Source organism: Nerophis lumbriciformis, linkage group LG38 (genome assembly GCF_033978685.3).
Source record: "Nerophis lumbriciformis linkage group LG38, RoL_Nlum_v2.1, whole genome shotgun sequence".
NCBI lineage: Eukaryota > Metazoa > Chordata > Actinopteri > Syngnathiformes > Syngnathidae > Nerophis > Nerophis lumbriciformis.
Genome location: NC_084585.2, coordinates 890,479 through 915,357, shown reverse-complemented (window position 1 = coordinate 915,357; position 24,879 = coordinate 890,479). Strand labels below are relative to the sequence as shown.

The 24,879-nt window shown below is 41.8% G+C and overlaps 2 protein-coding genes across 2 annotated transcripts; one reads left to right on the top strand and one right to left on the bottom strand.

Annotated features, from left to right (window-relative positions):
- The first annotated feature begins 821 nt into the window (after positions 1 to 821).
- On the top strand, positions 822 to 8,786 carry LOC133577181 (WD repeat and SOCS box-containing protein 2-like). The gene is made up of 9 exons (XM_061930816.1): positions 822 to 1,067; positions 1,185 to 1,353; positions 3,479 to 3,675; positions 3,747 to 3,878; positions 5,222 to 5,322; positions 5,401 to 5,597; positions 5,812 to 5,901; positions 5,979 to 6,095; positions 8,214 to 8,786. Exons 1-9 carry the CDS (start codon positions 1,028 to 1,030, stop codon positions 8,428 to 8,430), a joined length of 1,260 nt encoding a protein of 419 aa, XP_061786800.1. The 5' UTR covers positions 822 to 1,027; the 3' UTR covers positions 8,431 to 8,786.
- An 11-nt stretch (positions 8,787 to 8,797) lies between these two features.
- Positions 8,798 to 24,184, bottom strand: LOC133577189 (replication factor C subunit 5-like). The gene is made up of 11 exons (XM_061930825.2): positions 23,989 to 24,184; positions 23,498 to 23,562; positions 18,817 to 18,953; positions 18,664 to 18,743; positions 18,503 to 18,576; positions 18,264 to 18,423; positions 10,901 to 10,982; positions 10,710 to 10,839; positions 10,555 to 10,632; positions 9,053 to 9,107; positions 8,798 to 8,978 (listed from the first exon to the last, which is right to left on the bottom strand). The coding sequence occupies exons 1-11, from the start codon at positions 24,033 to 24,035 to the stop codon at positions 8,879 to 8,881; spliced, it is 1,008 nt and encodes a 335-aa protein (XP_061786809.1). The 5' UTR covers positions 24,036 to 24,184; the 3' UTR covers positions 8,798 to 8,878.
- Positions 24,185 to 24,879: the final 695 nt, after the last annotated feature.

Sequence of the window (24,879 nt, the reverse complement as noted above, 5' to 3'; positions counted from 1 at the left end):
ATGTTTCCGTTAAATGCCGCATACATAAACATTAAAGGATGCATAGGCCACTTTGATGTTTCCTTTAAAGGCAGCATACAAAAACATTAAAGGATGCAGAGGCCACTTTGATGTTTCCGTTAAAGGTCGCATACAGAAACATTAAAGGATGCATAGGCCACTTTGATGTTTTCATGAAAGGCCTCCTACAGAAACATAAAAGGATGCATAGGCCACTTTGATGTTTCCGTGAAAGGCCTCCTACAGAAACATAAAAGGATGCATAGGCCACATTGATGTTTCATGAAAGGCCTCTTACAGAAACATTAAAGGATGCATAGGCCACATTGATGTTTCCATGAAAGGCCGCAACATCAAAGGCCGCATACAGAAACATTAAAGAATGCATAGACCACTTTGATGTTTTGTACATTAAAGGTACTAAAAGCAAAGGTCTCAAGGTTGGCAAGTATGCTTCGGGGTGAGCACCCACAAGGGATCGATGGCAACTTTCAATCTTTAAAATAATTTTTGAAAAATCAATGTTATTTGTTACCAAATAAAAGAGCCACAAATCATATGGGATATTAACTTTGCTGAACATCTCTTTTTATTTAATACACACACACTGAGCAGAAAAGGCAGAACTGTAGATTGTCGCCTATGCTGGAGACTATCCCAGCTGCATTTGGGCAGAAGGCGGGCTACACCCTGTACATAAAATAATAGTTTTTCCCAATAGACCCTGTATCTGCTAGTTACGCCCCTGCTTTCCGTCTCTAAGCTTCCAGAACGTGCCAAGTAGAGCTGTTCGCTGGGGGGGCGCGGCTTAGCGTCATTACGTAATAAGACAAGAACGTGACCACGCCGAGAAAATGTCGTAATCGATGCTCAGCTCGCCCTTAAAGACTTTAAAAAACATTTGGAGCCTTCCATTTTTTTTTAAGTTGCGTCCGTGTAAGTTGTTGGGTGGCTGCTCGGTCTCTTTATGGGCCGCACACAAACACGGAGGTTCGTTTGAGGAAGTGAAGAATGTGAAGAGGCGACGATGTGCTCCACGCAAAGCAACGCGGAGCTCCAGCCGACCGGTACGTAAAGCGTCTTGGCTAGCGGCTCTTTGGTCACCAAACCCCCGCCATCCCAGACGCCTGTCACCGCGGTCCGATGATTCATGTCGTTGTTTTTGTTCCGCCGTCCCTGCGCAGCCTCCGATCCGGCGCTCATCCTGGAGCTGAAGACGCGGCGACCCCCGTCCCTGGAAGGCCGACCCGGGTGCGAGACCTGGAGCGTGGACTTTTCCCCCGACGGAGCCTGGTTCGCCTGGTCCATGGGACACGGCATCGTGTGGGTGGTCGCCTGGCCCCTCGACTCAGAGTACGTGCACCTGAAGCTCACACGACGCGTTCATGGAGCCTCGGACATTAGCCGCAGTCAATTCGAGAAATATCCATTTCAAATATTCCTAAAACGACGACTGTTTTTGATAATGATGTCGAACTTACAAAAAAGCGAAGTGCAAATGTAAACATTGGTAAATGTGGTTTAAATGTTACACAAACAGTAAACATGCTTAGGCATTTTCAGTGAGTCACAGATTCCTATATTAGAGAAAAATGTCTTCTAGCTTAGTCACTGTAGATCAGAGCCGACTCGGGGGCCACATTGACAGAAAAAATGTGTCTGGGGGCCAATGTGTATGTGTGTATAAATGATATATACACATTTAGCAAGGAACATTAATGTCGTCCAGCATTTTGTGTTTTGTTTACTTTGCAGCCAGTTCAGTTTTAGTTTTGTTTTGCATAGCCACGCCTAAGCTTCAATGCCTTTTATTTTTAACCCAATTAGGTGAAATTACATAACCTCCCACCAGAGGTGGGTAGAGTAGCCAGAAATTGTACTCAAGTAAGAGTACTGTTACTTTAGAGATTTATTACTCAAGTAAAAGTAAGGAGTAGTCACCCAAATATTTACTTGAGTAAAAGTAAAACGTATGTTGTGAAAAAACTACTCAAGTACTGAGTAACTGATGAGTAACATATATACACACACACACATACATATATATATATATATATATATATAAATATATGTATATATATATATATATATATATATATATATATATACATACATTGATATATACAGTATATAATTTATATTTATTTATTTTGCCGTTTTTGTTTACATGTTAAAGGTGTTTTAATGAATATACATGCATGTTTAACACATATAGATTCCTTTCTTTCATGAAGACAAGAATATAAGTTGGTGTATTACCTGATTCTGATGACTTGCATTGATTGGAATCAGACAGTAGTGATGATAACGTCCACGTTTTCAAATGGAGGAGAAAAAAAGTTCCTCCTTTCTGTCTAATACCACATGAAAGTGGTTGGTTTTTGGCTTCTTATTTGTACAGCTTCCATATTTGTTTTTATACACTTTACAAGAAATACATTGGCGGCAAACTCCGTAGCTTGCTAGCTTGTTTGCGCTGGCTTTCGGAGACTCTTATTTTGAAAGCGCAGGCGCGATGGAGCGGCACTTTTATTGTGAAGACAGGAACTGTGCAGTCAGTCTTTAGGCTTTTGACGGGATGTACGGTTGAAATAAAACATGTTTTTTTTTTCCTTCACACTTTTGATTGATTGATTGTAACTTTTATTATTAGATTGCACAGTACAGTACATATTCCGTACGATTGACCACTAAATGGTAACACCCCAATAAGTTTTTCAACTTGTTTAAGTCAGGTCATGTGACCCCTGGCTCTGTTTGATTGGTCCAACGTCACCAGTGACTGCATCTGATTGGTGGAACGAAGTGAACGTCACCAGTGACTGTATTTGTTGAAACGCAGGCACTATGAAGGTCTGTCTGACAGACCAAAACAAACAAAGCGTGCATTAACAGATCAATAAAAAATAGTAGCGAGTAGCGAGCTGAATGTAGATAAAAGTAGCGGAGTAAAAGTAGCGTTTCTTCTCTATAAATATACTCAAGTAAAAGTAAAAGTATGTTGCATTAAAACTACTCTTAGAAGTACAATTTATCCCAAAAGTTACTCAAGTACATGTAACTGAGTAAATGTAGCGCGTTACTACCCACCTCTGCCCACGGCACACCGAACTGTATTTCAAGGCACACTAGTGTGCCGAGGCACAGTTGTTGAAAAACACTGTAATAGGGTACACAACAAAAATTATGGCCATTACTACAGCAAAACATTTACACAAAGGACAAAAAAAAGTCAGCATTTGTCCACTGAGGGTTACAAAATCATCCTACAACAACTTAGTAGCCTCACCCCGATGAATGGTTTTGACTCAACATTCTCAGTCTGTGTGAAGATAATGAATTATTATGTAATTGTGACAATCTGAGCTGGTGTAAAAAAGAAAAAGAAAAAAAGAGTTTAAATGACATACAAAAAATGTCCTAAAAATTGAGATGAATGATATCTTACTTTCCATCTATTCTGGGTCGTCCCCCACAGAGAATGTCAGGACGGGGGTGTGGACCGAGGAGATAAGAGCTTCAGCTGTGGCCATCCAGTTTGGGGACTCGCTTTCGGACCCAGACCTCCAAAGGCGACTGCAGCCCGTGCTAAACCAGCACCAAAAGGGAACAACAGTTTACTTCTGGCCACAGGCTTGGAAAACGGCGTGATCAAAATCTGGAACGTTCTCACAGGTGAGAGCTCGCCTCCCGTTGATGACGTCACGTTGCGGTTTTACCGTCTTTTCCTCTTTTACGTCGATCAGGCGTCGCCGTGTTTGACCTCCACGGCCACGAAGGCGTCGTTCGACACCTGGCGTTTCCTCGGAACGGGACGCTCACGCTCGTCTCTTCTTCCCGGGACAAGACGTTGAGGATATGGGACCTGGCGCACAAAGGTAACAAAGCCTTTGCAATTCTATGCAAGTGGAAAAAGAAGTGAAGCATTGGCATATAAAAGTCTTAAGGACTACAGGTAAAAGCCAGTAAATTAGAATATTTTGAAAAACTTGATTTATTTCAGTAATTGCATTCAAAAGGTGTAACTTGTACATTATATTTATTCATTGCACACAGACTGATGCATTCAAATGTTTATTTCATTTAATTTTGATGATTTGAAGTGGCAACAAATGAAAATCCAAAATTCCGTGTGTCACAAAATTTGAATATTACTTAAGGCTAATACAAAAAAGGGATTTTTAGAAATGTTGGCCAACTGAAAAGTATGAAAATGAAAAATATGAGCATGTACAATACTCAATACTTGGTTGGAGCTCCTTTTGCCTCAATTACTGCGTTAATGCGGCGTGGCATGGAGTTGATGAGTTTCTGGCACTGCTCAGGTGTTATGAGAGCCCAGGTTGCTCTGATAGTGGCCTTCAACTCTTCTGCGTTTTTGGGTCTGGCATTCTGCATCTTCCTTTTCACAATACCCCACAGATTTTCTATGGGGCTAAGGTCAGGGGAGTTGGCGGGCCAATTTAGAACAGAAATACCATGGTCCGTAAACCAGGCACGGGTAGATTTTGCGCTGTGTGCAGGCGCCAAGTCCTGTTGGAACTTGAAATCTCCATCTCCATAGAGCAGGTCAGCAGCAGGAAGCATGAAGTGCTCTAAAACTTGCTGGTAGACGGCTGCGTTGACCCTGGATCTCAGGAAACAGAGTGGACCGACACCAGCAGATGACATGGCACCCCAAACCATCACTGATGGTGGAAACTTTACACTAGACTTCAGGCAACGTGGATCCTGTGCCTCTCCTGTCTTCCTCCAGACTCTGGGACCTCGATTTCCAAAGGAAATGCAAAATTTGCATGGTTGGGTGATGCCACGCCGCATTAACGCAGTAATTGAGGCAAAAGGAGCTCCAACCAAGTATTGAGTATTGTACATGCTCATATTTTTCATTTTCATACTTTTCAGTTGGCCAACATTTCTAAAAATCCCTTTTTTGTATTAGCCTTAAGTAATATTTTAATTTTGTGACACACGGAATTTTGGATTTTCATTTGTTGCCACTTCAAATCATCAAAATTAAATGAAATAAACATTTGAATGCATCAGTCTGTGTGCAATGAATAAATATAATGTACAAGTTACACCTTTTGAATGCAATTACTGAAATAAATCAAGTTTTTCAAAATATTCAAATTTACTGGCTTTTACCGGTATATATAAACTTTTGTCACTTCCTGTCAGTGTTCTTCTTCTGGTCATTAGTGTCATGTTTCCTGCGCAGGAAAGAAGGTTCATGTGCTGTTGGGTCACAAGGACTGGATCAGCTGCTGCAGCGTGTCGCCAGACTGCAGCATGATAGCCACGGTGGGCAGGTTTGACAGAGTGAGTGTCGTCAGCCGTCACTTAAAAAATGCCGCAGGAGGATAGCGGTCACCGTCGTTTGGTTTGCGTCTCCCTCAGATGGTGTGCCTGTGGAGTCTGCGCTCATACACCTTCATCAGGAACCTAACGGGCGGCGACCACAAGACCCTGTACCTGCTCTCCTCCTGCGACTTCTCCCCCGACGGCGCCCTGTTGGCCACGGCGGCTTTCAGCGGCGCCAGCTGGTGGATCGACCTGTGGGATCCGTACACCGCCGAGAAGCTGGCCACTCTGGTGTAAGGAAAAACCTTTTCTCCTGCTAGGTTTAAAGTCACAGGCATTACTGCCATCGAGCGCAGTACATGGCTGCAGCCAGCAGAGGCGCTACTGTGTAAAATCTCAAAACAACATGTCAGCATGCAGGCAGATTTAATCTCATTTAAAATGCTCGCTATCAGCGTACATCTGTCAACACTTGTCACATGACCTGACTTCTAACTCCTCCCGCAGAGACTACTTTGAGGGCTACGGGCAAAACCAGCTTTCTTCCATCCAGTTCTCACCAAACGGCTTGCACCTCTCCATTGTGACTGAAAAAAGGTGAGTCTGTTGTCACGGTAACGCTCGCTCTCAGAGAATGTGGGGGGAGAAAAATGGCTAACTTGTCACATTTGCAGACCACTTTGCATCTGGGAGCCGGGCAAACCGGGCATGGTCATGCAGACCAGAGCTGACAGGGATTCTAATGGACTGTGCTGCAACTACCATCCACAAGGCGGGGTTGTCGCCACAGGGTAAGTACTCCTTTTTTTTTAAACTTAAAACTGAGTTAAAGTGACGACATAATACATTTTTCAAAGCCCCACATTTTCTACATCTCTTTAGTTCAAAATGTTCCGTTTATTAACGTATATAGCACATTTAAAAACAACCCTGCGTATTGGGACATTTGTAACGTAGAAGGATGAAAAAAAAAACAATAGAAAAATATACCTTAAAAACAATGCAAAATATATCACCTAAAAATACTCAAATGTAATAAATACATTTGAAAAATTATAAAACAAGAAAGAAAACAACTAAGATATCCTGCCTACCTGGATGTGAACGCCACGGAGTAAAACTATGTTTTTAACCTCGATTTAAAGAGACCAAGAGGATCCAATATTTTTTAATTTTAGGTGCCGCAATGACATGTTTTTAAATTATAATGTATATTTTTCAAATATATACAAATGACAAAATATAGTATAGCATTAAAATGTTTATAAAATAAAATAACATTTTAAATATTAATAATTTTAAAAATTATTTAAAAAAACATTTTTATAAACAATAGTGTTTTTGTTTTTTAATACATAAAAAATATACAAAAATAAGTAATTTTTTAAATTAAATATGGACAATAAAAAAATCACACAAAGTGGAATATTAACATTCCAAATTTTTAGTACTAAAATGTCCTACCGACATAGGTGGGTAGAGTAGCCAGAAATTGTACTCAAGAGTACTGTTACTTTACAGATTTGTTACTCAAGTAAATGTAAGGAGTAGTCACCCAAATATTTACTTGAGTAAAAGTAAAAAGTATGTTGTGAAAAAACATATTTTTTTGTGCATTATTTGTTGCCGTCATCATTAAACAAACAAGTTACTACCTGTTCGTTTAATGACGGCAACAAATAATGCACAAAAACATAAAAATAGCAATGAGCAAATTCAGAGCCAGGAATATCTCTTAAGCAACTAAAACAATAATATATATTAAATAATAATACATTAACATAAACAACAATTAAGGCAAATTGAGCCACAATAACTTAACAGCACCATAGGCTTGGTAGGCAGAGATTACAAAGGAAAATAACAAGTTAGCCTTTACGCAAACCATAAACTGATTGGTGTGGGGTGCACCTGGGAACACACTGTGCACTTCTGATTGGTGTTTCTATACATGCGTGAATGTGTGTGTGTCTCTGTCTGTCTATGAGGCTGCAGTGCGTTAATAAATGTCCCCACACGATGTACATTTGACAGTGATTCATAGCAGGGAAGCTAACATCAGCCTACGGTGACAGCCAAAATATCTACTAACGTTACTTACCGTGATGTGCTTCCTCAAATTTGACGTTGAGTTCATGTAAGCTTAAGCTTGTTAATCCTGTGACTGCCTGGCTCTGTTTGATTAGTGAAACGTCACCAGTGACTGCATTTGATTGGTGAAACTCAGGCATGCGATAGATCCTACTTTGAAGGTCTGTCTGACAAACCAAAACAAACAAAGCGTGCATTAACAGATCGATAAAAATCAGTAGCAAGTAGCGAGCTGAATGTAGATAAATGGAGCGGAGTAAAAGTAGCGTTTCTTCTCTATAAATATACTCAAGTAAAAGAAAAACTATGTTGCATTAAAACTACTCTTAGAAGTACAATTTATCCCAAAAGTTACTCAAGTAGATGTAACGGAGTAAATGTAGCGCGTTACTACCCACCTCTGCCGACCGAGGACACAAGTGTTTTTTTATTTATTTTTATATAAAGGCCAAAAATATTTATAAACAAATGCAAATTTAGCAGCCTTGGTAGGAATATAAATACATAAAATAATATAAATAGTTTTTGGTATTGTATTATACTGCGAGCTGTGCCTAATATTTAGTTTTTGCTAATTAAAGTTAATTGGAAACATGTATGGTGCGGTGCAGTTATGCCAACTAAAACTTTTATATTAAAACATGACATGCATGCGGGTACAAATCCACTACGTGCCAAACAGGACATATTTGTATCTACATTGTGTTAAATACCTCACTGTCTGTGTAAATCAAAACCAAGCATTGTTTTGTACCAATTAAAGTCAGAGGTCAAGTGTGCTTGATATTTCTGACAACAAAAAACGTATGTTGCGCCAGGACCCGCGATGGCCACGTGCGGTTCTGGAAGGCGCCCCGGACCGTGCCCAACCTGCGCCACCTTTGCCGCTCCATCCTGCGCCACTCGGTGTCCACGCACCAGATGGAGCCGCTGCCCCTCCCCAAGAGGATCCTGGAGTACCTCACATACCGCGACATCCCTGACTGCTTTACGGGCCGCCGAGCCTCATCAGACACCACTTGGCGGCAAACTTAAGAGAAAAAGAGGAAGCCCTGCCTTTTTTTAAGCAACACAGCGGGCCTCATTTACAGCTAGTGATTGTTTAACTGCCTCATGATGAAAATGTTTAGTTTGTTTGTTAGATTTTAATGGAGCCTGTCGTTTGATTGGCTGAGACATTCCCACACTAAAGTTTTATTGCACTAGCAAGTCACTGTTAAATGATATATATTCTTAAATATATATAATACTGCTGCTAATTTATTTTGTATATAGGAAACTTGTTTCTAATGTTCCACCTCTGATCTCATGCACCACTACTGTACCTGCATGCTAACTGCTGCATAAGCAAACCACAGGAAGTAGTTTTATTAAAAACATTTACGCACACATCTGCGTCGTTCTTTGTGTTTTATTGTGGTGGATGTGGGAAATAAACATGTAACGTAAATACTGACTGACTGTAAGGCTGCCTCGGTGACCCTTAAGAGGCCTCGCTGACCACCAGGTCCCTGACCGCTTGGAACGCCGCCACCATGGAGCTTAACTGGATCTTCTCGTTTGTGCCGGATGCTAACCTGTGCCTACGGATGGAGAGGACGCCGCTTTTTAGTCAACACTTTTAACTTTGGCGCACTGTCAAAGTCACGTGACTTACTCTACGTCAGCCAGCTTGATGAGCAAACCCATTCGGACAGAGGCCGGGAAGTCCACTACAAGGAAAATAAAATAAATATTGTAACCAGACTGCAACAAACACACAAAGTCCATATTATCCACGTCCTTTGGAAAACTTTCTAGTAATTAAAAAGAAAATGGGCTTCAATCTGTGAATATTTTGCCTGTTACAAAATGTAAATATACACAGCGTATATGTTATAGGGCTTAAAACATTCTTCTTCATACTGCATTAATATATGCTACTTTTAAACTTTCATGCAGAGAGGGAAATCACAACTAAAAGTGTATTTATTAAACAGTTATTAAGCAGTGGCACAAACATTCATGTCATTTCAAAACAGAAAGTGCAAGATTGTCAGACATTTTAAAACAAGCTATGAGTGCACTTTTGTGCATGATGTCACTAAGATGACATATCAAAACAACACTAAATTAAAGTGCACTTTTTGTACAGAACGCCACTACAATAGTTAAAAACAAAGTGCACTTTTGTGCATGATGTCACACAAGATATTTCAATAAGTGTCAAATAAAAATTAGCTGCATAATAGGAAATCAAATAGTGTATGTCCTTCGCTATGTGGTAGGTTCCGGCGGATGTTATCTCCTTATGTTGTTGACTATTTTTTTCATACGGTGTTGATGTGGAAATGGTTGCCTCGGCATTTTGTTGGTGTGGCACCGAACGGAGATGTTGACATGCGGAGTAAGCACTCTTCATTCTCTAGCGGGTGACTTTTCAAATGATTTGATTTCCTATTATGCAGCTAATTTTTATTTGACAGTTATTGAAATATCTTGTGTGACATTAATTATTTATTAGTTGTAAACTGTTGTAGTGGCGTTCTGTACAAAAAGTGCACTTTAATTTAGTGTTGTTTTGATACGTCATCTTCGTGACATCATGCACAAAAGTGCACTAATAGCTTGTTTTAAAATGTCTGACAATCTTGCACTTTGTTTTGAAATGACATGAATGTTTGTGCCACTGTTTAATAACTGTTTAATAAATACAGTTTTGCTAAATTGACTTAGATGTGATTTCCCTCTCTGCATGAAAGTCTAAAATGAGCATATATTAATGCAGTATGAAGAAGAATGTTTTAATGTAGACACATAGAATCATCATACTGCTGTCATTATATGCATCAAGTGTTCATTCAAGGCTAAGGCAAAATATCCACATATATATGGTGTATCGTGACATGGTCTAAAAATATTGAGATATTAATAAAGGGCCATATCGCCAAGCCCTAATTCCAGTGTGTGTATAAGTACTTTTTGAGCATATGCCGTGATAACGACAACTTTTGGTCACAATATTCTTGATTTGGAATTAGTAAGCAACAATATGAAATGTGACTAAAACCTCTTTAAAGCGTTTATGATTGCCATAGTTTGACCCTGAAACAGATTATTTCCACTTTTATTATTTGCCATGTTAGGACCAAGAAACACACACTTTCAGTTTGTTCTTACCTCGATGGATGAGCAGGTGGACTTCAGTGAGGATGTCCTGCAGCGCCAAACCTTTTAACGTCTTCAGCTCCAGGATCTCTGATGTGGTAAATTTAGGGGCTCTTTAAAAAATTTTCTTTTTTAATTTGCCTCTTAGCCAGTTGACGAAAGGATACGTCTGTAGGCGGTGTTGAAGTCTTTATTGAGGGACCAGTCGAGGATGTTGGCGATGTCCGAACGGAGGGGGTGACCCGTGCAGGTGTAGACCGTTTCCTCTGTGACTTTGGAGTACGCCATGCTGGTGCTCTGCAGTCACCGCAGTCCATCACACACACAAAGCTAAAAAAGAAGGAGACGATGGACCTACCTGCAGGATGTTGAGGGATCTTCTCATATCACCCGATGACAAGGTGACGACCGCCTTCATTCCGTCTGGAGTTATGTCGATACTGTGGAGAGGTATAAAAGATTAAATGTCCAGTGAAGGACGCTACAGTGAGCATTACCGTATTTTCCGCACTATAAGGCGCACCGGATTATTAGCCGCACCTTCTATGAATTACATATTTCATAATTTTGTCCACCAATAAGCCGCCCCGGACTATAAGCCGCGCCTACGCTGCGCTAAAGTGAATGTCAAAAAAACGCTGCGCTAAAGTGAATGTCAAAAAAACAGTCAGATAGTTCAGTCAAACTTTAATAATATATTGAAAACCAGCGTTCTAACAACTCTGTCCCAAAATGTACGCAAATGTGCAATCACAAACATAGTAAAATTCAAAATGGTGTAGAGCAATAAATAGCAACATAATGTTGCTCGAACGTTAATGTCACAACACACAAAATAAACATAGCGCTCACCTTCTGAAGTTATTCTTCATTCGTAAATCCTTCGAATTCTTCGTCTTCGGTGTCCGAATTGAAAAGTTGCGCAAGCGTGGGATCCAAAAATGGCCGGCTCCGCCTCGTCGAAGTCATCGGATTCAGTGTCGCTGTTGTTGTGCAGCAGTTCTGTGAATCCTGCCTTCCGGAAAGCTCGGACCACAGTTGTGACCGAAACTATCTGCCCAGGCATTTACGATCCACTGGCAGATGTTGGCGTATGTCGACCGGCGCTATCTGCCCGTCTTAGTGAAGGTGTGTTCGCCTTCGGAGCTGTGTGAAAAAAGCCACCCGGCCTCTTCGCGTAAACTTCCCTTAACCACTCGCTCATCTTTTCTTCATCCATCCATCCCTTCGAGTTAGCTTTTATGATGACGCCGGCTGGAAAGGTCTCTTTTGGCAAGGTCTTCCTTTTGAATATCATCATGGGTGGAAGTTAGCATGGCAAGCTAGAACCACAGTGAAGGATGACTTCTCATTCCCTGTGGTGCGAATATTCACCGTACGTGCTCCCGTTCCACAGTGCGGTTCACAGGAATATCAGCTGTGAAATACGGTAGTAATCCGTGTGCGGATGGAGAGATTGCGTCTTTTTATGAACCGGATCGCTTAGTAGGAGCCATTTTGTGGTCTTTACAGATGTAAACAGGAAATGAAACGTACGGTGATATCCGCGCGTTTTTTCTTCTTCTTCCGGGGGCGGGTGAAGCGCTTCCTGTTCTATGGGGGCGGGTGCTTTCCTTGGCGGTTGCTTGCGTAGAAGAAGAAGCGCTTCCTGTTCTACCGGGAAAAAAGATGGCGGCTGTTTACCGAAGTTGCGAGACCGAAACTTTATGAAAATGAATCGTAATAAAGCGCACCGGGTTATAAGGCGCACTGTCAGCTTTTGAGAAAAATTGTGGTTTTTAGGTGCGCCTTATAGTGCGGAAAATACGGTACTTAAGAAGGTAAAGTGTGTTTTTACACACCGCAGCATTACAACACCTACTCGGGTAATATTTCATTTATAGATTAAGTTACATAAGTTATTTATGGATACAGTATTATGTAGGGGTAGTGCTGGGTGATATGACGATACATATGGTGGGCACAATATGTTTATGTAATATCGTTTCAAGCGATAGGCTGTATTTTATCCATAGGGCTTGTGCCATCAGATGATTCATAGTAACAACAACAATAATTGCACATTCAGTAAGTTTGTGCAGGGTTTCCTGCAGCGCTTTGTTGTTAAGGCGGCCGCCTCAACAACAAAGAGCCACCGCCTAAACTAATGTCTTAACAATCTGCTACGCTTCGTACTGCCTCTGTCAGTACCTCCCTGCAGCACCCAGCGTCGTCCCACACAGAACCATCTGATTGGTTACACGCAGAGCGGTAACAGCCAATCAGCAGTGCGTATTCAGAGCGCATGGAGTCAGTGCTACTGCGGTGTGGTGAGCAGAAAGGTGTTCAGCAGGTAAGCATTGATTGATTGAAACTTTTATTAGTAGATTGGACAGTACAGTACATATTCCGTACAATTGACCACTAAATGGTAACACCCCAATAAGTTTTTCAACTTGTTTAAGTCGGGGTCCACGTTAATCAATTCATGGTATGGCAGCGGACTCTCCCCAAATTGTAATAAACACCTCCCAGTCAACTACTAGTAACATCAGTATGAGCCCGTTGACGTTCTAGAAACAGCTCAGCTCGCTCGCAGTCCTTGAAGTGAAGGCTAATTAGCTTTTAGCTTAATGTTAGCTCACTGTGCGGAGTGCCCACATGAAACGGACTGCAAAGCCCTGTCTGTCTGAGAGAAAGTCAAGCATTTTCGACCTACAGTTAACACCTAAGTTATTTCACTTTACCTTGTTCTGTGTTGATTGAGCTGTGTTGAACCAGCAAAAAATGACATTATGTTAAATGAAGGTTTGGTTTCAAAGCGACAGATTCAGAGCAGAAAACGGTCATATGCAAAGTATGCAAGAAAAGTGTTCCGTCGCCCGACGCTAACACAACCAACGTATTCTATTAAGGTTAATTAAAGGGGAACATTATCACCAGACCTATGTAAGCGTCAATATATACCTTGATGTTGCAGAAAAAAGACCATATATTTTTTTAACCGATTTCCGAACTCTAAATGGGTGAATTTTGGCGAATTAAACGGCTTTCTATTATTCGCTCTCGGAGCGATGATGTCACAACGTGACGTCACATCGGGAAGCAATCCGCCATTTTCTCAAACACTTTACAAACACCGAATCAAAGCAGCGCTGTTATTTTCCGTTTTTTCGACTGTTTTCCGTACCTTGGAGACATCATGCCTCGTCGGTGTGTTGTTGGAGGGTGTAACAACACGAAGAGGGACGGATTCAAGTTGCACCAGTGGCCCAAAGATGCGAAAGTGGCAAGAAATTGGACGAAATTTGTTCAAAATACGACGGTGTGGGGAAAGCCGACGAAAATGGTCAGTCGTTTGTTCCGCACACTTTACCGACGAAAGCTATGCTACGACAGAGATGGCAAGAATGTGTGGATATCCTGCGACACTCAAAGCAGATGCATTTCCAACCATAAAGTCAAAGAAATCTGCCGCCAGACCCCCATTGAATCTGCCGGAGTGTGTGAGCAATTCAGGGACAAAGGACCTCGATAGCACGGCAAGCAATGGCGGCAGTTTGTTCCCGCAGACGAGCGAGCTAAACCCCCTGGATGTCTTGGCTCACACCGTCCCTTATGCCACTGAAGATGATCAAGAGAAGAATATCCACCCTAGCTTCCCTGGCCTGCTGACATCAACTCCAAAACTGGACAGATCAGCTTTCAGGAAAAGAGAGCGGATGAGGGTATGTCTACAGAATATATTAATTGATGAAAACTTTATTCATTACTCGCGGTTTTACGTAAATTATTACCGTATTTTCCGCACTATAAGGCGCACCTAAAAACCACACATTTTCTCAAAAGCTGACAGTGCGCCTTATATATGGGTTAATATTCATATTAATTTTCATAAAGTTTCGGTCTCGCAACTACGGTAAACAGCCGCCATCTTTTTTCCCCGTAGAAGAAGAAGAAGCGCGCGGTGCATGCTGGGATATGTGACGTTTTATTTCCATTTGTGTGTTTATGTAAAGACCCCAAAATGGCTCCTATTAAGTGTGTTGTCTGTCTAATTATAAATAATGCAGACGAGGCGTGTTAACGGAGTTCTCAACGTTTACTCACAGCGTGCTCATAACCACACTCTAACTCCCAGCATACAACAACGCTTCTCAGGGCTACCGCGCATGCTCGTCACTATCGTTGCATGCTGGGTAGTGTAGTTGTTATATTTGCTAGCTCATAACATCACATTAAGAGACACGCTTACGCGCTTAATTCAATACTCGCCGTCATTCCGGGTGGATTGACAAAAGACCTCCAGCCGCTAGATATTGGTGTCAACAGGGCATTCGAAGCTAGACTGCTAACTGCGTGGGAACAGTGGATGACAGAAGGCGAACACACGTGACGTTCACCAAGACAGGGAGACAGCGCCGGACGACATACGCCAACATCTGCCAGTGGATCGTAAATGCCTGGGCAGATATTTCGGTCACAACTGTGGTCCGAGCTTTCCGGAAGGCAGGATTCACAGAACTGCTGGACAACAGCGACACTGACTCCGATTACTTCGACGAGACGGAGCCGGCCATTTGGATCCCACATTCGCCCAACTTTTCAATTCGGACACGAAGGAGAATAATTCGAGGGATTTATGAATGAAGAATAACTTCAGAAAGTGAGCGTTATGTTTACCGTATTTTCCGCACTATAAGGCGCACCGGATTATTAGCCGCACCTTCAATGAATTACATATTTCATAACTTTGTCCACCAATAAGCCGCCCCGGACTATAAGCCACGCTTACGCTGTGCTAAAGGGAATGTCAAAAAAACAGTCAGATAGGTCAGTCAAACTTTAATAATATATTAAAAACCAGCGTTCTAACAACTCTGTTCACTCCCAAAATGTACGCAAATGTGCAATCACAAACATAGTAAAATTCAAAATAGTGCAGAGCAATAGCAACATAATGTTGCTCGAACGTTAATGTCACAACACACAAAATAAACATAGCGCTCACTTTCTGAAGTTATTCTTCATTCGTAAATCCTTCGTCTTCGGTGTCCGAAGTGAAAAGTTGGGCAAATTTACGATCCACTGGCAGATGTTGGCGTCGTCTGGCGCTGCCTCCTCGTCTTAGTGAAGGTGTGTTCGCCTTCTGTCTTCCATTGTTCCCACGCAGTTAGCAGTCTAGCTTCGAATGCCCTGTTGACACCAATATCTAGCGGCTGGAGGTCTTTTGTCAATCCACCCGGAATGACGGCGAGTATTGAATTAAGCGCGTAAGCGTGTCTCTCAATGTGCTGTTATGAGCTAGCAAATATAACAACTACACTACCCAGCATGCAACGATAGTTACGAGCATGCGCGGTAGCCCTGAGAAGTTCCCACGCAGTTAGCAGTCTAGCTTCGAATGCCCTGTTGACACCAATATCTAGCGGCTGGAGGTCTTTTGTCAATCCACCCGGAATGACGGCGAGTATTGAATTAAGCGCGTAAGCGTGTCTCTCAATGTGCTGTTATGAGCTAGCAAATATAACAACTACACTACCCAGCATGCAACGATAGTGACGAGCATGCGCGGTAGCCCTGAGAAGCGTTGTTGTATGCTGGGAGTTCGAATGTGGTTATGAGCACGCTGTGAGAAAACGTTGAGAACTCAGTTAACACGCCTCGTCTGCATTATTTATAATTAGACAGACAACACACTTAATAGGAGCCATTTTGGGGTCTTTACATAAACACACAAATGGAAATGAAACGTCACATATCCCAGCATGCACCGCGCGCTTCTTCTACGGGGAAAAAAGATGGCGGCTGTTTACCGTAGTTGCGAGACCTAAACTTTATGAAAATGAATCTTAATATTTATCCATATATAAAGCGCACCGGGTTATAAGGCGCACTGTCAGCTTTTGAGAAAGTTTGTGGTTTTTAGGTGCGCCTTATAGTGCGGAAAATACGGTATTTTGTGTGTTGTGACATTAACGTTCGAGCAACATTATGTTGCTATTGCTCTGCACTATTTTGAGTTTTACTATGTTTGTGATTGCACATTTGCGTACATTTTGGGAGTGAACAGAGTTGTTAGAACGCTGGTTTTTAATATATTATTAAAGTTTGACTGAACTATCTGACTGTTTTTTTGACATTCCTTTAGCGCAGTTAGATGCGGCTTACAACACGGGGCGGCTTATAGGTGGACAAAGTTTTGAAATATGCCGTTCATTGAAGGCGCGGCTTATAACCCAGGGCGCCTTATGGTGCGGAAAATACGGTATACATAAACTGGGTTTACCAATAATTTAGCTTAAAAACATTACAACACTTAAAAACAAACACATACCAATCGTTGGTTAGAAGGCGATCGCCGAATTCGTCCTCGCTTTCTCCCGTGTCGCTGGCTGTCGTGTCGTTTTCGCTTGCATACGGTTCAAACCAATATGGCTCAATAGCTTCAGTTTCTTCTTCAATTTCACTTAAGCCGCTGAAATCCGAGTCTGAATCCGAGCTAATGTCGCTATAGCTTGCTGTTCTATCCGCCATGTTTGTTTGTATTGGCATCACTATGTGACGTCACAGGAAAATGGACGGGTGTATATAACGATGATTAAAATCAGGCACTTTGAAGCTTTTTTTAGGGATATTGCGTGATGGGTAAAATTTTGAAAAAAACTTCGAAAAATAAAATAAGCCACTGGGAACTGATTTTTAATGGTTTTAACCCTTCTGAAATTGTGATAATGTTCCCCTTTAATGATTTTCTTTATTTTCACGACTATTTACATTGTAGATTGTCACCGTAGGCATCAAAACTAGGAATGAACAAATGGGAAGTTATGTACTTAACAAAAATAGGTGAAATAACTGAAAACATGTTTTATATTATCTTTTCTTCAAAATAGCCACCCTTTGCTCTGATTACTGTTTTGCACACTCTTGGCATTCTCTCGATGAGCTTCAAGAGGGTTTTCACTTCACAGGTGTCATGGTTTCGATGCCTTCAGTGACAATCTACAATGTAAATAGTCATGAAAATAAAGAAAACGCATTGAAATGAGGTGTGTCCAAACTTTTGTCTTTTTTGCTGTAATTGGACCGATATCCAGTATTAATATTAGATCGGGAGTTGGGACACCCATAGTATTATTCCCATAGTTCCTAGTAATATTCAAACAAAAAATGGTATTAGCAGTATTAGTAGTACAGCAGGAAGGTGCCATATTTGCAATAGGTGGGCAAAAAATAACAATTGGCGAGGTCAGCACTTGTCTTTTTACTGCCTTTGTGTTGAATAATTTTTCTTTTTTTGTTTCTCTGTGTTATTTTGTTTTCATAGTATCTGCCGACAACAAAGAATACGGAACATTTTTTATGGCGTAATTGGTCACATGTGCACAATAAAGACCATTCGTAAAGGTCGTCGCAAGCCACGCTTTGGATCGGAAATCAACTTCATCAAGCAATTAAGCGCTTTTTGTAATTTGTAGAGGACGCGTGAGTGGTTTTGAATAACACTGAACATGTGTTTTGACTTTATAACTCCTTAAAATGCATTCAGGTCTTCTATGTTTTACTTTGTGACAAAGGCTGGCATAATAAAAAATGTATTCCTTAGTCAGAGGTAAAAATTCACATGTTTCTTGAATGCAGCATTATAGTTATCGGTCCACTTGTCACAGACATAAACGCCCACGGTAATTAAATTTAGCATTCCAAATAAACAAAAACCTTAGAAAAGGGACACTGACCTCTCCTGCTGAATGACATACTCCAGCCTAGGGATCATCTGGTCCGGCGAGAGCGGCCCGAAGCGAAACCTTGTGCAACGTGACTGCAGCGCCGGGATGATTTTGGACAGGTAGTTGCAGATCAAACAGAAGCGAGTGTTCTCTGTGAACTTCTCGATCACTGAGAGGAAGACGGTGAAATACGTTTAAGGACAAAACCCAACCCGGATATTAGACGCGGTAAATGTCTCTTGACTCACCTCGCCGCAATGCATTCTGGGCATCCTGAGTCATGGCGTCCGCCTCGTCCAGTATCACCAGCTTGAAGCCTTTCCTGCGCCACAAGCGGGAGAAAGAAGAAAAAGAGAAAACAAAAGATGCTATCATGTCTACAATACAGGCTGCTGGTGATCAGTCTTACTTGAAGATGGTTCTGGTGCTGGCAAAGCTGAGGACGGGACCTCGGACAACGTCGATGCCTCGGTCGTCTGATGCGTTTAGCTTCACATCAAAAATATCGATCAAAACAGAGACATTTTGAAACTCTACGAAGGAACGTTCAGGTGGGACGTACCTCCAGGACCATGGAGCTGAATTCCTTGGCCTTGTATAGCTGCTTGGCACAGGCCAGTATTGTGGAAGTTTTGCCAGTACCGGGAGGCCCGTAGAACAAAAGGTGTGGAAGTCTGTCCTCGCTGATGAATTTCTGGACTGGAACGTGAAGAGCAGGAAGATTGCGACAAGGGTTAAAATCCGGCAGCTTTAAAAAAACTTTTTTTTTTAATGAGTTATTCCACAAAATTGACCGCCATAACCACAACACCAGGGGGGAGCTCCACAAACCACATTAACCCAGATTCCGATCTAACAAAGGTCTTTTACTCATTCTCCTTCTATGCCACATCAATATGGAATGCACTCCCAACAGGTGTAAAAGAAAGTGCATCTCTATCCTCCTTCAAAACCACACTCAAAGAACACCTCCAGGCAACTACAACCCTAGACTAACACCCTCCCTTCCACATCCCATCTCCCCGGATTGTAAATAATCAAATGTACCGCATTTTTCAGAGTATAAGTCGCTCCGGAGTATAAGTCGCACCGGCCGAAAATGCACAATAAAGAAGGAAAAAACATATATAAGTCGCACTGGAGTATAAGTCGCATTTTTTGGGGAAATGTATTTGATAAAACCCAACACCACGAATAGACATTTGAAAGGCAATTTAAAATAAATAAAGAATAGTGAACAACAGGCTGAATAAGTGTATTTTATATGACGCATAAATAACCAACTGAGAACGTGCCTGGTATGTTAACGTAACATATTATGGTAAAAGTAATTTAAATAACTATAACATATAGAACATGCTAGACGTTTACCAAACAATCTGTCACTCCTAATCGCTAAATCCCATGAAATCTTATACGTCTAGTCCAGGGGTCGGCAACCTTTACCAGTCAAAGAGCCATTTTGACCAGTTCCACAAATTATGGAAAACAATGGGAGCCGCAATTTTTTTTTGAAATTTTAAATGAAATAACACTGCATACGAAGTTTTTTTTTTTGCTTTGTGATATGTATAATCTAGAGGTCTCAGACACGCTGCCCACACCTTTATGTGGAATTTAAAAGCTGGTGCGGCACGCGGGTTTTTATTTAATGGCGCTTGTCAGCGTCATGTGTGCCGTGATGGTACAGCATATAGCACCCACTACAGTCAGAGTGCCTGATCAGCCAAACCCCTCCCGTTTTGGTGGTAGCAGGGGTGTATAATGTAGCCCGGAAGAGTCAGGGCTGCATGGGATTCTGGGTGTTTGTTCTGTTGTGTTTATGTTGTGTTAAGGTGCAGATGTTCTCCCAAAATGTGTTTGTCATTCTTGTTTGGTTTTGGTTCAAAGTGTGGCGCATTATTAGTAAGAGTGTTAAAGTTGTTTTATATGACCACCGTCAGTGTAACCTGTGTGGCTGTTGACCAAGTATGCGTTGCAGTCACGTACGTGTGCAAGCAAAATATGTATATTGTCTAACAAGTGTTGGGCTGGCACTCTATTAGTACAGACTGTAGAGGGCGCCAAATATTGTACCATCATCCATCCATCCATTTTCTACCGCTTATTCCCTTTGGGGTCGCGGGGGGCGCTGGAGCCTATCTCAGCTACAATCGGGCGGAAGGCGGGGTACACCCTGGACAAGTCGCCACCTCATCGCAGGGCCAACACAGATAGACAGACAACATTCACACTCACATTCACACACTAGGGACCATTTAGTGTTGCCAATCAACCTACCCAGGTGCATGTCTTTGGAGGTGGGAGGAAGCCGGAGTACCCGGAGGGAACCCACGCAGTCACGGGGAGGACATGCAAACTCCACACAGAAAGATCCCGAGCCCGGGATTGAACCCAAGACTACTCAGGACCTTCGTATTGTGAGGCAGATGCACTAACCCCTCTTCCACCGTGGCACGCCCTTATTATAGCCGTAAGGGTGAAAATCGGTGAATATTAATCCCAGGAGCCGCGGGTTGCCGACCCCTGGTCTAGTCTCTTACGTGAATGAGCTAAATAATATTATTTGATGTTTTACGGTAATGTGTTAATAATTTCACACATAAGTCGCTCCCGAGTATAAGTCGAACCCCTGGCCAAACTATGAAAAAAACTGCGACTTATAGTCCGAAAAATACGGTATATACTTGTTCTTATACTTTCTGAACTCACTATGTTCACTGCTCGCTGTACATATCCTACCAAGTCAGACCTACACTGTTTCTCTGATGATGCAATTGTTGATGACTGAAGTGTTGATATCAACTAAACCTAACCCCCCCTCCACACCCCGCATTGTAAACAATGTAAATAATTCAATGTATATACTCTGATGTTTAACTTGTGTGATGACTGCATTATGCTGACAGTATATATTTGTACCATGAATTGACTTAAACAAGTTGAAAAACGTATTCGGGTGTTACCATTTAGTGGTCAATTGTACAGTTTCATTGATTGATTGATTGAAACTTTTATTAGTAGATTGCACAGTACAGTACATATTCCGTACAATTGACCACTAAATGGTAACACCCCAATAAGTTTTTCAACTTGTTTAAGTCTGGGTCCACGTAAATCAATTCATGGTACAAATATATACTATCATCATAATACAGTCATCACACAAGTTAATCATCAGAGTATACAGGTAAAAGCCAGTAAATTAGAATATTTTGAAAAACTTGATTTATTTCAGTAATTGCATTCAAAAGGTGTAACTTGTACATTATATTTATTCATTGCACACAGACTGATGCATTCAAATGTTTATTTCATTTAATTTTGATGATTTGAAGTGACAACAAATGAAAATCCAAAATTCCGTGTGTCACAAAATTAGAATATTACTTAAGGCTAATACAAAAAAGGGATTTTTAGAAATGTTGGCCAACTGAAAAGTATGAAAATGAAAAATATGAGCATGTACAATACTCAATACTTGGTTGTCGCTCCTTTTGCCTCAATTACTGCGTTAATGCGGCGTGGCATGGAGTCGATGAGTTTCTGGCACTGCTCAGGTGTTATGAGAGCCCAGGTTGCTCTGATAGTGGCCTTCAACTCTTCTGCCTTTTTGGGTCTGGCATTCTGCATCTTCCTTTTCACAATACCCCACAGATTTTCTATGGGGCTAAGGTCAGGGGAGTTGGCGGGCCAATTTAGAACAGAAATACCATGGTCCGTAAACCAGGCACGGGTAGATTTTGCGCTGTGTGCAGGCGCCAAGTCCTGTTGGAACTTGAAATCTCCATCTCCATAGAGCAGGTCAGCAGCAGGAAGCATGAAGTGCTCTAAAACTTGCTGGTAGACGGCTGCGTTGACCCTGGATCTCAGGAAACAGAGTGGACCGACACCAGCAGATGACATGGCACCCCAAACCATCACCCAACCATGCAAATTTTGCATTTCCTTTGGAAATCGAGGTCCCAGAGTCTGGAAAAAGACAGGAGAGGCACAGGATCCACGTTGCCTGAAGTCTAGTGTAAAGTTTCCACCATCAGTGATGGTTTGGGGTGCCATGTCATCTGCTGGTGTCGGTCCACTCTGTCTCCTGAGATCCAGGGTCAACGCAGCCGTCTACCAGCAAGTTTTAGAGCACTTCATGCTTCCTGCTGCTGACCTGCTCTATGGAGATGGAGATTTCAAGTTCCAACAGGACTTGGCGCCTGCACACAGCGCAAAATCTACCCGTGCCTGGTTTACGGACCATGGTATTTCTGTTCTAAATTGGCCCGCCAACTCCCCTGACCTTAGCCCCATAGAAAATCTGTGGGGTATTGTGAAAAGGAAGATGCAGAATGCCAGACCCAAAAAGGCAGAAGAGTTGAAGGCCACTATCAGAGCAACCTGGGCTCTCATAACACCTGAGCAGTGCCAGAAACTCATCGACTCCATGCCACGCCGCATTAACGCAGTAATTGAGGCAAAAGGAGCTCCAACCAAGTATTGAGTATTGTACATGCTCATATTTTTCATTTTCATACTTTTCAGTTGGCCAACATTTCTAAAAATCCCTTTTTTGTATTAGCCTTACACAATATTCTAATTTTGTGACACAGAATTTTGGATTTTCATTTGTTGCCACTTCAAATCATCAAAATTAAATGAAATAAACATTTGAATGCATCAGTCTGTGTGCAATGAATAAATATAATGTACAAGTTACACCTTTTGAATGCAATTACTGAAATAAATGATAAATGGGTTGTACTTGTATAGCGCTTTTCTACCTTCAAGGTACTCAAAGTGCTTTGACACTACTTCCACATTTACCCATTCACACACACATTCACACACTGATGGAGGGAGCTGCCATGCAAGGCGCTAACCAGCACCCATCAGGAGCAAGGGTGAAGTGTCTTGCTCAGGACACAACGGACATGACGAGGTTGGTACTAGGTGGGGATTGAACCAGGGACCCTCGGGTCGCGCACGGCCACTCTTCCACTGCGCCACGCCGTCCCGTAAATAAATCAAGTTTTTCAAAATATTCTAATTTACTGGCTTTTACCTATATACAGCAAGCAGAGAACATAGTGAGTTCAGAAAGCATAAGAACAAGTATATACATTTGATTATTTACAATCCGGGGAGGTGGGATGTGGAAGGGGGAGGGTGTTAGTCGAGGTTTGAGGAATATGTACTGTACTGTGCAATCTACTAATAAAAGTTTCAATCAATCAAAAACCTAGCAATGAACTTACTGGTGCTGAGAATATCTTTGTGAGAGATCAGGTCGTCGAGTTTCTGCGGTCTGTATTTTTCCACCCTAAAGAAAAACAAGACAATAACCAGACATCAATGTCATTGTGAACTAGTACTTTTAAAGCAAAATACATCATAAGTAGGGCGTTGGAAAAACTCGCTATTTAAGCCTTTATTCCCACTGCGGAACGGCTAAATGATAAACTCCCAAGTCAACTTCTTAAGCAACTATTACATTCGGCTCCATATAACGCGACCCCGAAAGGGACAAGCGGTAGGAAATGGATGGATAACGACACACTTTATTATAACATAACTTTAAACCCGAGTGGACACAGGCTATCGGTTTCACTAACTATGATACTGATGCATTAATAGATTATTTAAGCAGTATAATGATAACTATGTGACAATAACAATGGCGACTGGAAGCGACTTTATCTGTAGCTAGCTGGCTTGCTAGCATGCCCCCTCGCCGTGTTTCCCTCACCAGGGTAAGTTCCTGGACTGCAGCGGCACTTTACTGGAAGACTCCATAGCTTAATTATACTTTGACAAAACTCCTCTGGGGACCGCAGAATAACTACTTTTATCCGGTCACAAAGTCGCCGCTGTGTCGTGAACTTCCGAGTGGCCAGTGTTTGGCGCGCAGTACGCGGACCCGGAAGAACCGTCGACGTACAGCCAATGGCAGCGGCGCGCTCTGGTATTATGGGCGGGGCCTAGCTGACGTCATGACGTAACCATTTATAGCGTAATTCCGCTGTGAAGTGAATATATTTAATTCAATTTAATCGCTGAACATACTTTAATGGGAGAAATTGTGTTTGTTTTAGCATACCTTCACGAAGCACCTTTTTATTTTTAGACCTTTTTTTTTTTTTTTCCAACTTTTTTTTATTGGCATTTTCAAATAGACAGAAAAAAGTGCAAGTCAAAACAGTGCAATTTTAAAGTCAGTAAATGATTCACACCCTTTCCCTTAAAACCCAAACCACCCCACTCAGGTCCCACTAACGAGGGACAAATGCAGGCCCGGCCCTAACCAATCTGGCGCCCTAGGCAAGATTTTAGGTGGCGCCCCCCCACATCGGCAGTGAAGTATATATACTCACAAGAACCCGAATAGCTTTGTCTTTGACCTTTTTTTTTTACTTACAACTATACCTAATATATAAAGGGGTGGAAAAGTGACTATTACCTGCAGGGCAAACATTAGCTAACCAGAAGGCAATAACAATGTAAACAAAAAACACCTGCTTAAAAGATCTAATACAAATGTCCCTGAGGAATGTAAGGTGGGAGTACTGTAATTACCTAACGTTACATTATTATTTTCCATAACAATTTAGCCCTCTCCACAATATTAACCCGACGTTAA